Source organism: Psammomys obesus, unplaced genomic scaffold (genome assembly GCF_907164565.1).
Source record: "Psammomys obesus unplaced genomic scaffold, mPsaObe1.curated_primary_1811, whole genome shotgun sequence".
In the NCBI taxonomy this organism is placed as follows: domain Eukaryota; kingdom Metazoa; phylum Chordata; class Mammalia; order Rodentia; family Muridae; genus Psammomys; species Psammomys obesus.
The window spans coordinates 21665720-21679462 of NW_026596046.1; the positions used below are offsets into that span (position 1 = coordinate 21665720).

A 13743-nucleotide genomic window follows, 5' to 3' on the forward strand; every position below is an offset into this window, starting at 1 on the left:
CATCTTCCGGCAGCGGAAGCTAGAGTGAAGGCCCAGCTTGCTCCTCTAGCTGTACAGATGCTGCGGATCATGAGGACCCTACAGGAGACTTGTGGTGAGTGGTGAGTGACCTGCAGGCCCTGGAAGGCTGCTCTGGACCCACGATAAGAATGCAGCTCTTCCAGGCTCTAATCACCTGCAGGTTGGGTCAGGGGAATGAAAACGCTGGCCACAGTGGCACAGCATGGAAAGACTTACCCGGTAGTTAGAATGTGCTCGGTTGTTGTAGAATTTCCCCAGCGGACTGTGCTCAGAATATCCTGGGGAATACATTCCCACGGAGGGGCCCGTTGGCACATGGTGAAAAATGAACCAAAATCCAGTTTCCTGTTGGGACAGAGCACAGGAGAACCACAGAAGTTAGTGCCAGTGAGCTCCTGATTGGCCCAGGCTGGGCAATGGATCCAGCACCGTGACCAAACAAGCCATTGCCACACAGCACCAAACACATCCGTGTCATCCAGTGCTTGAGGCTACTGTAATTTGTGGTGTCCACCTTGACATCTCTCACTCTTCACATCATCCCTGCTCTATGTGCCACTGTCTGAGTTAGCGGGACACTGCAGAGATTAGATTCCTGATGGACAGAGTTCCAAAAGCAAGTGTTGTTATCAGTTTTCCTCGGAGATCTTGAAGCTGAGCCCAGAAAGAGCAACAGACAGGGTCAGGGGTGAGGCTCCGAGCAGTGAGGCAGAGGAGAGCTGGATCAGATCAATGTTGTTGGAACAGAAAGAACATGGTGCTTGTTGCCTAGCTGACACCACCCTAGCTGTACGGGGCTCTGGACACACTAGGTCTCCTGTCTTAGCTTTCCCCCTAGCCCAGGTTGTAGCACTTATATCAGAATCACTTGGTGTTAGTGTACAACACCAACATACCAGGTACCATCCTAAGGCAAAATGACTCACTCTATAATGAATTACTGTGCGTACATTGCTTAGTATTCTGGGATGGTTTGGGTATGAAATGTCCCCCACAGGCTCGTGTATTTGAATACTTGGTGTCCAACCAGTGGTTCTGTTTTTGGAGGTTATGAAACCTTCAGAATGGGGAGACAAAATGGAGGGTGTGGTACATTGGAGGTGGGACTTGAACATTACAGCCTGGCTCCACTTCCTGCTTCCTGTCTTGTCTTTTTTTTTCCTAATTTTTTTTTTTTTTTAATTTTTGATGCATTCATTCTTCAGTTGAAGGACATCTAGGTTGTTTCCAGTTTCTGGTTACTGTGAATAAAGCTTCTATGGACATAGTTGTGCAAATGCCCTTGTTGTATGGTAGACCATCTTTTGGGTATAGGCCCAGGAGTAGTATAGCTAGGTCTTGAGGTAGAACTAGTCCCAATTTTCTGAGAAAGTGCCAGATTGATTTCCGGAGAGGTTGTGCAAGTTTGCACTTCCACCAGCAATGGGGGGGGGGGGGGTTTCGCTTTCTCCACATTCTCGCCAGCATGTGTTGTCACTTGAGTTTTAGATCTGAAGCATTCTGACTGGTATAAGATGGAATCTTAGAATCGTTTTGATTTGCAATTTCTCTGATGGCTAAGAACATTGAGCCATTGAGCATTTCTTTAAGTGTTTCTCAGCCATTTGAGATTCCTCTGTTGTGAATTCTCAGTTTACCTCTGTACCCCATTTTTCAAATTGGATTATTTGATTTGTTGATATTTATTTTCTTAAGTTCTTTGTATATTTTAGGTATTAGCCCTCTGTCTGATGTAGGGTTGGTGAAGAGCTTTTCCTAATCTGTAGGCTGGGAATCTGTTTTGTTCTTTTGACAGCATCCTTTGACTTATAATGTTTTGTGTGTACAAGTGTTTTGTTCTCATGTATGTCTGTGTACCACATGTGTACCTGGTACCCACAGAGGTCTGAAGAAAGCCTAGGATTCTCCTGAAACCGGAGTTATGGATGGTTGTGAGCCACCATGCAGATTCTGAAAATCAGACTCAGAGCCCGTGCAAAAACAAGTACTCCGCCACAGAGCCTCTCTCCAGCACCTCTTACTGTGTCTCCATCCACCCAGATGTGCACAGGCTCTCACTGTCACAGCCACAAGTCCCTCCTGCCACAACACCTTCCCCACTACCATGGACCGTATTCCCTTATGCCACAAACCAAGATAAGGGACTCACTAGCTACGGTCACCAGGTGGTGACCAGGTGGTGGGTAGAACTGCCATTTAAAACCAAGTCACAAGACTCCCATCTCCCATCACACAGAGGAGTGGTCTTGAGCTCTAACCATCGCATTTCCAGGGGTGGGGGTGCCGGAAGGGCTCTGCCAGCCCCACCTTGCTTATTTCTGCTTACCTCTGTAATGGAAGTTTTGGTGTCTTTGTAAACTCAGTTATGTTGTGTAAATAATGCTTTGTTTTAATCCCAAGCGTGGAATTTTAGTTTGTCCACAGCTGTTAATTTTCTCGTGCAGGGTGTGGTTTTTACGGTGGTAACGGCCTTCCACAGGCAGCACGGAGAGGGGCGTGGGCTAGGACTCCGAGGATATAATAGGAGAGCCCAGAAAGAGTGGTGTGGTGCGTGAGGTTGGCATGGGGTGAGTGGAAGTCTGAAGAGAACAGAGACGGGTGGCGGCAGTTGGGAGCAGGCAGGAGGAAAGACTTCAGGGTGCAGCGGAGTGGGGCAGACTCCTCGCTGCTTTTGCTGTTGACGGAAGATTGGTATATCCTCCTAAAAGAACCCCTTGACTCTAAACGGCCAGGAAAAGTAAAGGGGTCTTGCGCCCCATCTTCCCACTAGCCTTCTCTCTCCTACCCAGGGTTGGGGGGCTGGCGGAAAGGAGGTGGAGGCCTAAACACCCCAAATAAAATAGTTTAAAAGATAACCGCTACATACCTCGGACCCTGCAGCTGCGCAGTTGATGAGATTGTTGTTAGGATTCGCCATCCAGAAAGTCGACACAGCACTGCAGGGTGGGAATAGAGGTGGAGCGGAGTCACGTAAAGGATGAGAGCTCGTGTGAGACACCAGTCTTGGTGAAGCCTCTTCATCTGCGGCTCCGTTTTCTCACCAAACGGCAAAGCATTTACGCTTGTATACTGTTAGGGGCTGGAAGAGCTAGGTGTAGTTTGTACTTCTGCAGAATCTTGAATGTGAGTCCAAGAAAGCAGACCTTTCTATAAAGGAGGTCATCTGTGCAGGAAGTGATGTGTCTCTGTGCACATCTGCCGCTCTGTCTGTCTGTGTCTCTCGTCCGTGTCTCTTGTCTCTCCTTTTTGTGTTTCTCTGTCCTTCTGTCTCCATGTCTCAGTGTCTGCCTGCATTTCTCCCTTTATTTCTCTGTCTTTGCATCTCTGGCCTCTCAGTCGTTTTCTGTTTTTCCCATATCTGTCTTCTCTCTGTGTGTGTCTGTCTCCATTTTTCTGTCTCTCTGCCTCTTTGACGTTCTGTCTGAATTTTTCTGTCTTTGCCCTTCTGTGTCTCTTTGTCACAGGGTGTCTCTCTCTGGTTAGAAGGAGATTACTGTGGTACTTCATACTGCAAGCTGATGTGATCGCTGCTTCCTGCCCACAAGATGCTATGTGGTATAGAGCTAAGGTGAGCCAGCGTTCTCCTGACAAAACAGTGCTACTGAGGCTCACAGAGGGGGGAGAGGGGAGAGGGAGGAAGGAGGAAGGAATATGGAGGAGGGAGGAGCTACTCTTGGGACCTCATTCTGAGAAGCAGACAAAGGTGAGCAGTAAGCTTTTAAGGGTCCTCTTAAAGGCCCTGAGGCAGGATGCTGAATGTTCACGCTCATGCCCCCCACCCTCCCACCCACAGGCCCAAGTGCAGGGAAACCCTTCAGTACTATGTGCATGCTTACTTGCAGTCCTGCCTGGGCTTGGGGATGTACCCTGGGTATGAGTCCTCTGTAATCACTTTGCACATCCTGCTGTCCCGATCCGATGGGAGGAGGGTCCCTGACTTTACCAGGAGGCCAAGGCAGTGGTCAAAAGTGTTTCGTTCCTCTGGCCCATCTTCAGTGAAGAAGCAGTGGCCCAAAGAATTATAGCCCACAACATCCTTGATCTGCAGGGTCAAAACAGGAGTTTTACTCAGCACCTAAGTGTGAATGTATCTACATATTTATTCAATAAGCATGACATAGGGCTGAACTGTACCAGGCCTGAGTGGCCTGGGAGATAGGGGCAACCTTGACCCCAGGCAAGGTAGATGAAAAGACAATGGACAAGGAATAGAGTGATGACAACCCTTCTGGTTGGACATGCTGGGGATGGGGCTTCAATGGATAAGAAGGGGGTGAAATATCAGAAGTATGAAGGTGGGTTCAAGGGGACACCCAGGCATGGGTTCCAGAGACTATTCTACTGAGGACACAGCTTTCCAGAACATCCTGGAAGGTTCTCCAAGGCCTGAGTGAGGGCAGAGTAGCTCCCCCAGGACACTGTACCACAGGAGGCCTGGAGGACCTTTCATAAAGGTCTAAATGAATACACTTTTTTTGTCTGTTTTTTGTTTTGTTTTATTTTCCAGGCAGGGTTCCTTTGTGTAGTCCTGACTGTCCTGGAACTTGCTCTGTAGACCAGGCTACACTTGAACTCAGAGATCCCATTGCCCTCTGCCTCCTAAGTACTGGGATTAAAGGCATGCACCACCACCACCCAGCAACACTATTGTACTTTTATGAGCCTTGCGAACTAAGCCAGTTTGTTAGCTAATGATGCCCACTAGGATTCTTTTGTACCCTAGGCTGACAACCAGAGAGGGCTAGTAAATCCAGCTCCTGTGTCACCTTCCTGAATAGAAAGTCAGAAATAACATTTTGAGAGCAGGACGTGGTCTCTGCTCCAGCCCCAGGAGGATCTTATACCAGCCTGCCTACCTGGCTTAGTCACCAGCACAAAGCCCTGGGCTTGGCCTCCATCCTCTCCAGGGCCTCAGAGTTCTTAGATTCCGTCCTGAGCCCAGTTCCCCATTTGCTCTGACGATAGTGTCTCTGCCACATGGGCTCTTGCTTTGGTTCAAACACCCCTGAGAGGAGATACTCTCAGCTCACAAGGTACAGCGGATGAAGATGGGAACACTTCACACATCTTTAATATGTTCCTCCATCCCTGACTGTCCAGTGACTTTACCCAATGAGATCTTCCCTGCTTCCCTGTGACCTCAGATCAACCCACACCTCTTCAGGAGCTGCCGCTGTGCCAGGAGCTGGAAAATCTGTACACTATCCAAATGCCCTCGGCACAGACTGAAATATCAAGGCCATGCCCTCAGCTCTGCTGCCACTACAAGGGACTGTCTTGCTCGCTGTAGGGCACTCAGTAACACTGGTCTGGCCTTGCCAGATGCCAGTGTCATCCCCCCAACACAACCCCCCTCTTCCGCAAGCTGTTTCCAGACTATCATTACTCAGTAGTCCACTGTGTAGGAGGGGTGACAAAACTGTCTGACGGAAAAGCATTGGTCCAAGGTGGACAACCCTGGTCCCTCCAGGCTCTCACGTTGCAGGTGCCTGCTCCCTATCTGCCAGGCAGTCAGCGGTGAGAACCATCAAACATCAAACACCATCAAACACACAGCAAACCCCTGAGTGACTGAACGCTGGCTGGTCTCTTAGACCTTTTAATCTCTCTGCAATCTTACACAATCCTCTTGCAAGTTTTGCTTTAGAGATGAGGGAAATGAGGCTAGGAGAAGCTAAGCAAGTCCAAGATCACAAGGCCTAGTGGGCAAAGCCACGGCAGGGGCATTTGGTTTTTCAGGCCTGTGCATTCACTCTGTAAGGGAAGAGCACACAGCCTGCTTACATCAGGCAAGCTCTCTTCCTCATAAGCAAGCATCCTGCCTTTAATCTTTGGCAACAGGCAAGGGCATGACCTTGAAGCTCATTCACTCCTTCAATGGGCATTTCAGTCAATGCCAAGGTCATCCAGTGGGATGTTTCCTTCTCTCCTAGTGAGAAATGAAAGCTTGTTATAAATAGCTCAGAAAGACAAGCCTGGGAGGGGATGCGGCTGTTCTTGCTGGCAGAGACCTCTAAGATCAAATTCAACGTCTGGATTTGCAGAGGAGGAAACCATGCCCAGAGAAGGGATGTGGGGTATCCCAGGGAATTTGGTACCTTAGAGTCTCCTGTCTTCTGCTCATTCTCTCTCTAACTTGTCCCTACCATTTTGCCCTGAACTTTCAATTCAGATCACACGTTCAAGGGCCCTTCTCTGAAAGTGAATGAATGAGTCCGGAACATTTTTTCTAACAAACACTCAAGGAATAGCTGGCCTTTAAGACCTGTGAGGGCTGCGGCAAAGAGAAAGCGCTTCACTAGAAGAAGGAAGAAAAACGGCTGCTGTTGCTGGATGCCCAGTGCCTTACACACGTTATCATGTTTCAACCTTATCTCAATGGACACCACTTGACTTGGGTGTCCCATGCCCCTTTGCAAGGCTCCAGCTCAGACTTAATTTCCATGAGCAGACAGACACATCCACTGCCCCGAGGGTGCAGTGAGTCTGGCAGAGTCAGCAGAAAAGCAGGACAAGGGAGAACAAAAATCTGGCACAGGAGATGAAGCGTAATTCACATCATTACTTAGCCACAGACCTACTCTGTTACTTACACAGTCTGAGTATCCCTTGTATAGATTGAGGAGATGCTGAAAACATTTTCAGATTGTTCTTCTTAAAACGTTTTACGGAATTGACTATTAGTGATAATAAGTGAATGGATTGATACATAGGTGGGTAGGTAGGTAGATGATAGATAGATAGATAGATAGATAGATAGATAGATAGATAGATAGACAGAGATAGTGGATAGAAAAATAGATATGGATGCTAGGTAGATAGGCATGTAGGTAAATACACGAACAGATGGACAGGAAAGATAGGTAGCTGATACATGGATAGGAATATAGATTTATTTAGATAGACAGAGCAGCTAAATAAATACTCCCTCCCCCAGTGGGGCTGCCCTTATATGCTAAGCAGAAAGCATCCCTAAGACCCCTGCCATTCTCTTTGAGAAAGTGACACTATATTTCCCCTTTGTTTTTCTGGATATCTTTTTGCCTGCTGATAGTTGCAGTTCATGATTTCTGGAGGCTGTTTCAAGTCTTTCCCTGTAGTAGGGTCTAGGCAGGAGACTGTAAAGGAAGAAATTTCTAGGTTTTGCCTGGTAATGAGAGACCCAGAAACAGATGTCAGGTAATGCTTCAACTAGTGTGAGCCTCTAGTTGCCATTGAGCCACAGCATTGTTAGGGTGGGGGTGGAGGCAGGTGCTGGCACTAGAACTAGAGGAGGCTGGCAAGAGGCAGTCCTAGGCCTGAAGACTGCTCTGGTCGCCCGAGTCTGACCTGGCTTCCATCAGCAACTTGTGTACTCTAAGAAGAGTGGTGCTTCAATTAAACAAGCACAAGCAGAAACGAGTGGATTGGTTGACTCTCTGGATATGCAGGATTCCACTATAGAGTCAGTCAAGATAGGACCATAAATATTTCTTTAAAGAAAAGAAATACATATATACATGATATATGATACATGTATGCTATTTTATGATATATGAATGATATATATGCATATATATCAGTAAGATGCCTCACAGAGAATTCACTCATTTTAAAAAGAAAAATTGTTTTTAGGCTTCTACCATTATTTAAAAAAAAATTAAAATAAAATTCCTGAGGAGAAGCTGGCCTTGGAGCACAGGCAAGGGTCATTTGTTTTACAGATCTTAATGAATTTTTGAATATGCAAATAGAAGTTGAGGAAGGAAACAGAACAAAACACTACCTAAAAAGGGAAGGAATGCTTCCAAGCCTGTGCAGGGAAGGTAGGGAGGGGTGGGGAGCAAGGATGGGGGTGGGGGGCAGAGCTCAGGAGATGGGTGCTGTCTGAGGTAGAACATGTGACCTGGAAAGGGCCAGTGAGACCAGAGGGACCTGCCACTGTCTCCTACACCGTCAATTCCTGCTCTGATCTGTACATTCCCTAGCTTCCTTTTCATCGCAACCTCAGTCTCCCAGGAGAGCCCTGGACTGAGGTAGCTCAGTGGGAAAGGAAAGATAAAAGTCTGGGCCCGACATCTAGGCTCAAGTGGAAAGGAAAGAAGAGAACAGCCACACAACTTGACAAGTGAGAGGACATTTTCAAAGACACCAGAAAAGGGGTCAGCCAGAGAAAATGGAAATCTCTCCCACAATTCTCAGGGCTGTGCAGCTGGCAGGGAGGATGCTGGGATTCCCAGTCCTGGGCTCCAGCTGTCTTTAGTAGAGTGCCAAGAGAAAGCTGTGGCCCCAGGGATCGAGAGCCTAGGGACTGACTGAGCATAGCCTGCGAGGAAGCAGTTGCAACCTTCTGGGCTCATCTTGGTTTCATAGCACTGGCATTCATAATAAAGATAAACTGTGAGCAAGTCCCCAGGTGGGAAAGGATGCTCAGTCCTCCTGGCTTAAAGAAAGGAGGCAGAAGAGATTAGAGCTCATTCTCGGGGTTTTTGTACCTCTTGCTACTGGCCAGGAATGTATTGCCTTCCAGTGATGGGAAGGCAATGTTCAAGGTCCTGCCTTGGAGCTCAAAATACACGTGAAGATGGCCTGAGCCAGTTTTCCTGTGGTCCTGCAGAGGGTTTATGCAGAGCCTCTCTTTGGGGACCATCTTCCATCCTATACCTGAGAGCATCTTGGGGATAAGAAGGCAGGCTTCCTCTCTGCACCTGTCAGGGCGCCTTGCTGCTCCCTCCATACTGCCAGAAGGATACTCTCAGCAATGTTACTATCACAGGAGATATCCCTACAGCTTCCCTCCATGGACTCAGTACAGTGACTTAGCAGCAAAAGCAGTATGAGAAAGGGGCTCTGATGAGGGCAGGCATTGCTAATAGATCAGTCAGCTTGGGATGTTTCCACTGAAGACCCTTCCCAAGTAAGCATGCATTGCGACTTTTCAAAGTGGCAGGGAGGGAGTGCATGTACGCAGTGTTTGCCAAAAGCAGCGAACGACTCTGCCCCCACTTTTTGGTGGGGACATATGCTGCTATCTCCCGGAAGCAGAGGTGTTTTCACAGACCACATAGAGACACAGAGGCACACAGGGATACAGCTATTCAATGTCCTCTCGAAGCACATCACTTGTGATACCGGGTTTCATCTCCTAACTACCCTTTGAAGCTGACTTTATCAGCATTTTCATAATGCGCTGGAGGAAACTGAGGCCTAGAAAGTTTCCATTGGTTCCTGTGACTCTGGGCTTGTGACTTTTGAACTTCTGTCAAGACTCACAACACTGACATAGAGAACAAAGAGACGCATGAACTGAGAGGACAGTGGTTTACCTAACTCAGTGGCACTTCGAAGTTACATTGCTGAAAGCCTTCCCCCAAATTCAGAAGAAAGCAGAAGTCAAAGAGCTTGTGTTTGTTTTGTCAGAGGGAATTGGTTTAAACATTGAGCTAGAAGGTGCTAGAGAGGTGGCCTGGTGATTAAGAACACTTGTTGATTTTTCAGAGGCCTCAGGTTCAGTTCCCAGGGCCCATATCATGACACACAACCATCCCTAACTCCAGTTCCAGTTCTAATGCCTTCATCTGGCTTCTGTGGGTACCAGGCAGGCACATGATATACACACATCGCATTCAGTTCAAAGACTCACACACATAAAATCATAAATGGAAGGAAGGGGTTGCCTGAGGCAGAGTGAGGATGAGGGAAGTTGGCTCCCAAGGATGGGGGGTTCACAGGAGAAAGAGAAGAGCTGTGAAAGAGTGCTTCCTGCACGGAGCAAGGTACTGGGGTACCTCTCAGCTCCATAGAAAGAAGGAGCCCTTCTTTCTAGTGACCTGGAGTGCCGCTTGTCTGGGATCTACACACCTCTGAGCAGGGAAGATGCTAGCAAAATGCTTGCACACACACACACACACACACACACACACACACACACACACACATCAGCCATGGCCTCAGCCTCTGCAGTCTAAAGCACTATAGCATGTTTGTCTCTATATGGCTTCTTTCAGTTCTGTCAATTGAATTGTCACCCTCCTTTCTCCCCTGAAAACATAGTCACCCACTGGTAAACCCATCAATCCAGGCAGCAAAGAAAAGCACAGCAAGGTCAAAGGGCAACTCCCACAGCAGCAGCTTTCTGGAACTCCATACAACTGCACTTTCCAAGAGCACTCCAAGCCAATCCATAAAACTTCTGGTCTGTCTGGGATACTGGCCACACTGCTGCCTGCTTGGCTCAGAGAGCTAAAGACCCGGATACCATCTCGATGACAAGCAATGCGATTTGTTTCCATCTTGGAAAGGGTGAAACAGGGCTATGCCTCCAGGTCTATCTCGACATGTTGGCCAGCTCAGAACTGAGTGGTGGTAGATCCCAGAATGGCCACTAGATTAAGGTTGTAACTGGCACCTCAACCACGTGTTAGCTGGATGACAAGGGAGCTGAGAGATATTCTTTCCCAATTTGGCAGCTGGCATTCCTGCGAGCTGGGCAGGAGGAAGCCTTTGCTTACACTGTTGCACAGATCTTCTGGCTGGGTGAAGGAGTCCAGTGTTCTGCTGTAAGGGCCCGACTCTACTGTAGGTACCATCGACATATCTAACTGTCTGTCCATGCCAGATCTGGAAGGTGGGATGAGTGCCTTTACTCACCACCTTCCCTTTCCTACCATAAGTCTCTTGATTCCCCTACCTGAGATGACACAGACTCCTGGGGATGGCCCCATGCCAGCTCCAGAAGCCTGTGTCTCACTGACATGCTGGCTCTCCTTGTCGTCCTGTTGGGAGTCCCACATGCCTGCTCAGCTTCCCCAGTGAGAGCCTGTTCTGTGGTAAGACCTGGACTCCCTGCTCTGAAGATGGGTTGCTAGGATACTACAGCCGGAAACATTTCACTCTCATCTTCCACCCAAGAAAACTGAAAGGTAACACTGTGTCCTGCAGGGCTCACAGGGGAAAAAAGGGTGTGTGTGTGTGGGGGGGGGGGAGACCTGACTGATTCAGTAGTTGTCCAGGTCCACACTGGAAGTAGGTGAAAAAGCACAGCTCGAGATCTCCCTTCACCTGTATGGCCTAAGTGTCTAGACAGCAGACCCTTCCTGCAGGCACTTACCAACAGACCATTGGAGCCATGGACAGTGACACAGCGGGAGAATGTGTGGTGGATGGAGAGGTCCCTGATGTACGTAGGTGGGTCATAGCCTCCCTGTTCGTCCAAATCTCCAGCCAGATGGAAGTGAATTGGGTACTGGCCCACCAGCTGCTGCCCCATGTACTTCAGCTCCACGCCCTCCAAGTGGGCTGCTTTGAACCCCAGTGCAAACTGCAACAGGAAAATGAAAGTCAAAAGAGCCCCAAGGCAGCCCCGTGCCCCCCTCCCCCAGCTGATGCCTGCGTCCCCACAGGACAGAGGTGTTGCCTTCCTACTGCTTTGTCGCTGGGTTTAACTGAGTACCTCCTGGTTATTCAATATATCAAAGAGGCTCTGTGCACATGGCTAAGGATGCCCGGCCCTTCTCATACTAAGGGAGTCCAGCAAGGCTTTACAGGATAACAGGCTCTTTGGATTGGAAATGCCCAGGACAATAGGTAGGCTTGCTTTGATCTTCCCTTGCAGTCTCCATAGCCAACAAGGGGGAAGGGATAATCTTAAAATGCTTAGTGAGCAGGGGTGGCATAAAACCTGCCCTCAGAATGCTGGAGAGTGGAGGGCCCACCGTATTATTGTTTACTGTGTGAGACCTTCTGGGGGCGGGGGAAGGAGGTGCTGATTCTGGAGACAGCATGAGCCTCTGCTCTGGGGACACACGTATGAGTGGCAGGTGGTCAGAGCAGAGGGCTGCTCCTGGATGTGCTCAGGGGAACTGCTTGGCTGGACGATGTCTGCATTCAAGGAACAGTCTAGAGTGACAGGTGTCAGAAGTCGGCTCTGCCAGCTTCTTCTCCAGTGGAGCTGGAGTCTGACATGCTGACCATTGCTCCCAGATTCAGGGATCAGCTGGACCGCTAGTCTAATGCCAGTGCCTGGAGAGCTGTATTAAGAAAGAATGACTCTGACCATAGCTTGGGCTTCCTGGGCAAGCAAGACGGTCCCTGTGACTCAGGACCATTCTCAAGATTTGGAAGGGCTGCAGTAGCTTGTGTGACAGAGAAGTGCTGTTTCCTCTGGATCTCCCTACATTCTCGGGTACAGTCAGTAGTGACAAGGGGCAGAAAGCACCCATGGACTGTGGAGTGGAGACTCTAGAATTCCTAAAACATAGACCTGTACCATAAGACTCTCCCCACTTAAAAGGTCAGCAGTGTTCCCACTGTGAATGCTCTGTTTCTCTCCACCGACCTCTTCGTTTACATTATTAAAAAGAATCACAGCGCATGTGCTTAGCCTCAGGAGAACTCTTTATACAAAATTCATTTTGGTGCATTGAAACCAATGGCCGTGTGAAGAACATGGAGGAACACACAGGACATAAAGGAAGTTTTGTACAGAGATAAATTCCTCTTTGAGCTGGCTAGTAGGAGAATGCGGACTCGGATGAACTAGGCTTGTTTTTGCGGCTTTGAGAGGCCTGCTGCTGCTGGTCTTTATAGACCACTGCCTCTCCACCTTCCTAACTCTGAGACCCCTTAATACAGCTCCTCCTGTTGTAGTGACCCCCAACCATAGATTTATTTTCATCACTACTTTATATCTGTAACTTGGCTGCTGTTATGGATTGTAAACTATCTTTGTTTTTCTATAAACCCAATGTAAATATCTGGTATGCAGCCCCCATGAAAGGACTGGTCATGAAGACAGGGGCTGAGAATCATGAAGACAGGTTGAGAATCACTGTTCTGCTCTCTACCGGGACCAGGTACGTTCAGTGCTGCATTGCTGCTTCCTGCCTGCTGCTGGTTGTGTGGTCTGTATTATAATGGCTCTGTCGAGAGAGTGTGTGTGTGTGTGTGTGTGTGTGTGTGTGTGTGTGTGTGTGTGAGAGAGAGAGAGAGAGAGAGATGGGTTGGTGGTACACATCTGTCGTCTCAGTACTTGGGGAGGTGGGAGAATCTTAAAATTGAGGCCAGCTTGGGCTGCATGATCACACCTTGTATCAAAAAGAAAAAAAAAAAAAGAAAGAAATATAAACACACCAAAAGCAAAATCGAAAAAATGCCCAAGGATAAATAACAGAGACAAGGCCGAGGCAATGAAGTAGAACGCAGCATGGCATGTGGCCTCAGTCCGAGAGCGATTCCCCATCATTTCTGACAGGTACACCTGTGCGCCATTGGTAAAGCAGACACCTAGCAGACATCCAAGGGTGCACTTCTCTCCCTAGCTCTCTGCTCCACCATCCCTTTCCCTCCTACGAGTCTCCGTCCAGAGGGAGAACTTTGAATACCCTCCTGTAGTGCTAAGAGCCTCAGCCAGGCAGATCCCTACCTTGATGTGGCCTCCAAAGGTATCGAAGTCAAAGAAGTCACAGATGTGGTTGCTGTAGGGGTAGCATTTGTCCTCCATCTCTCCCATCACCACGATGTTCCGAGTCAGGAGTCCAACCTCGGCCCGCATGTCCACGCCATCAATCTCCTCCCCAGTATGTAGGTACTGTGGCTTCCCTAGGGTACAAGAGGGGTGAGGAAGCGGAATAGAAGGTGAGCATGTCTGCTGTGTTCCCAGCCTATACCCTCACGGTGGTGGCTTGCTCTTCACTCATGGTGGGCCCCATGGCCCTTGTTCCCATGATACAGAAGAACAAAGTT

At 48.6% G+C, this 13743-nt stretch overlaps 1 protein-coding gene across 3 annotated transcripts in view; it reads right to left on the bottom strand.

Moving 5' to 3' along the window:
- Positions 1-13743, bottom strand: part of Cemip (cell migration inducing hyaluronidase 1) — a 152100-nt gene that overhangs the window by 29225 nt on the left and 109132 nt on the right. For all 3 annotated transcript variants that reach the window (XM_055623249.1, XM_055623248.1, XM_055623247.1), the window contains 5 exons: positions 13424-13599; positions 11111-11320; positions 3858-4063; positions 2888-2957; positions 238-366 (listed from right to left, as the gene is read on the bottom strand). In XM_055623249.1, coding sequence (XP_055479224.1) covers positions 238-366; positions 2888-2957; positions 3858-4063; positions 11111-11320; positions 13424-13599 — 791 coding nt within the window. The remainder of the gene's footprint in view (positions 1-237; positions 367-2887; positions 2958-3857; positions 4064-11110; positions 11321-13423; positions 13600-13743) is intronic.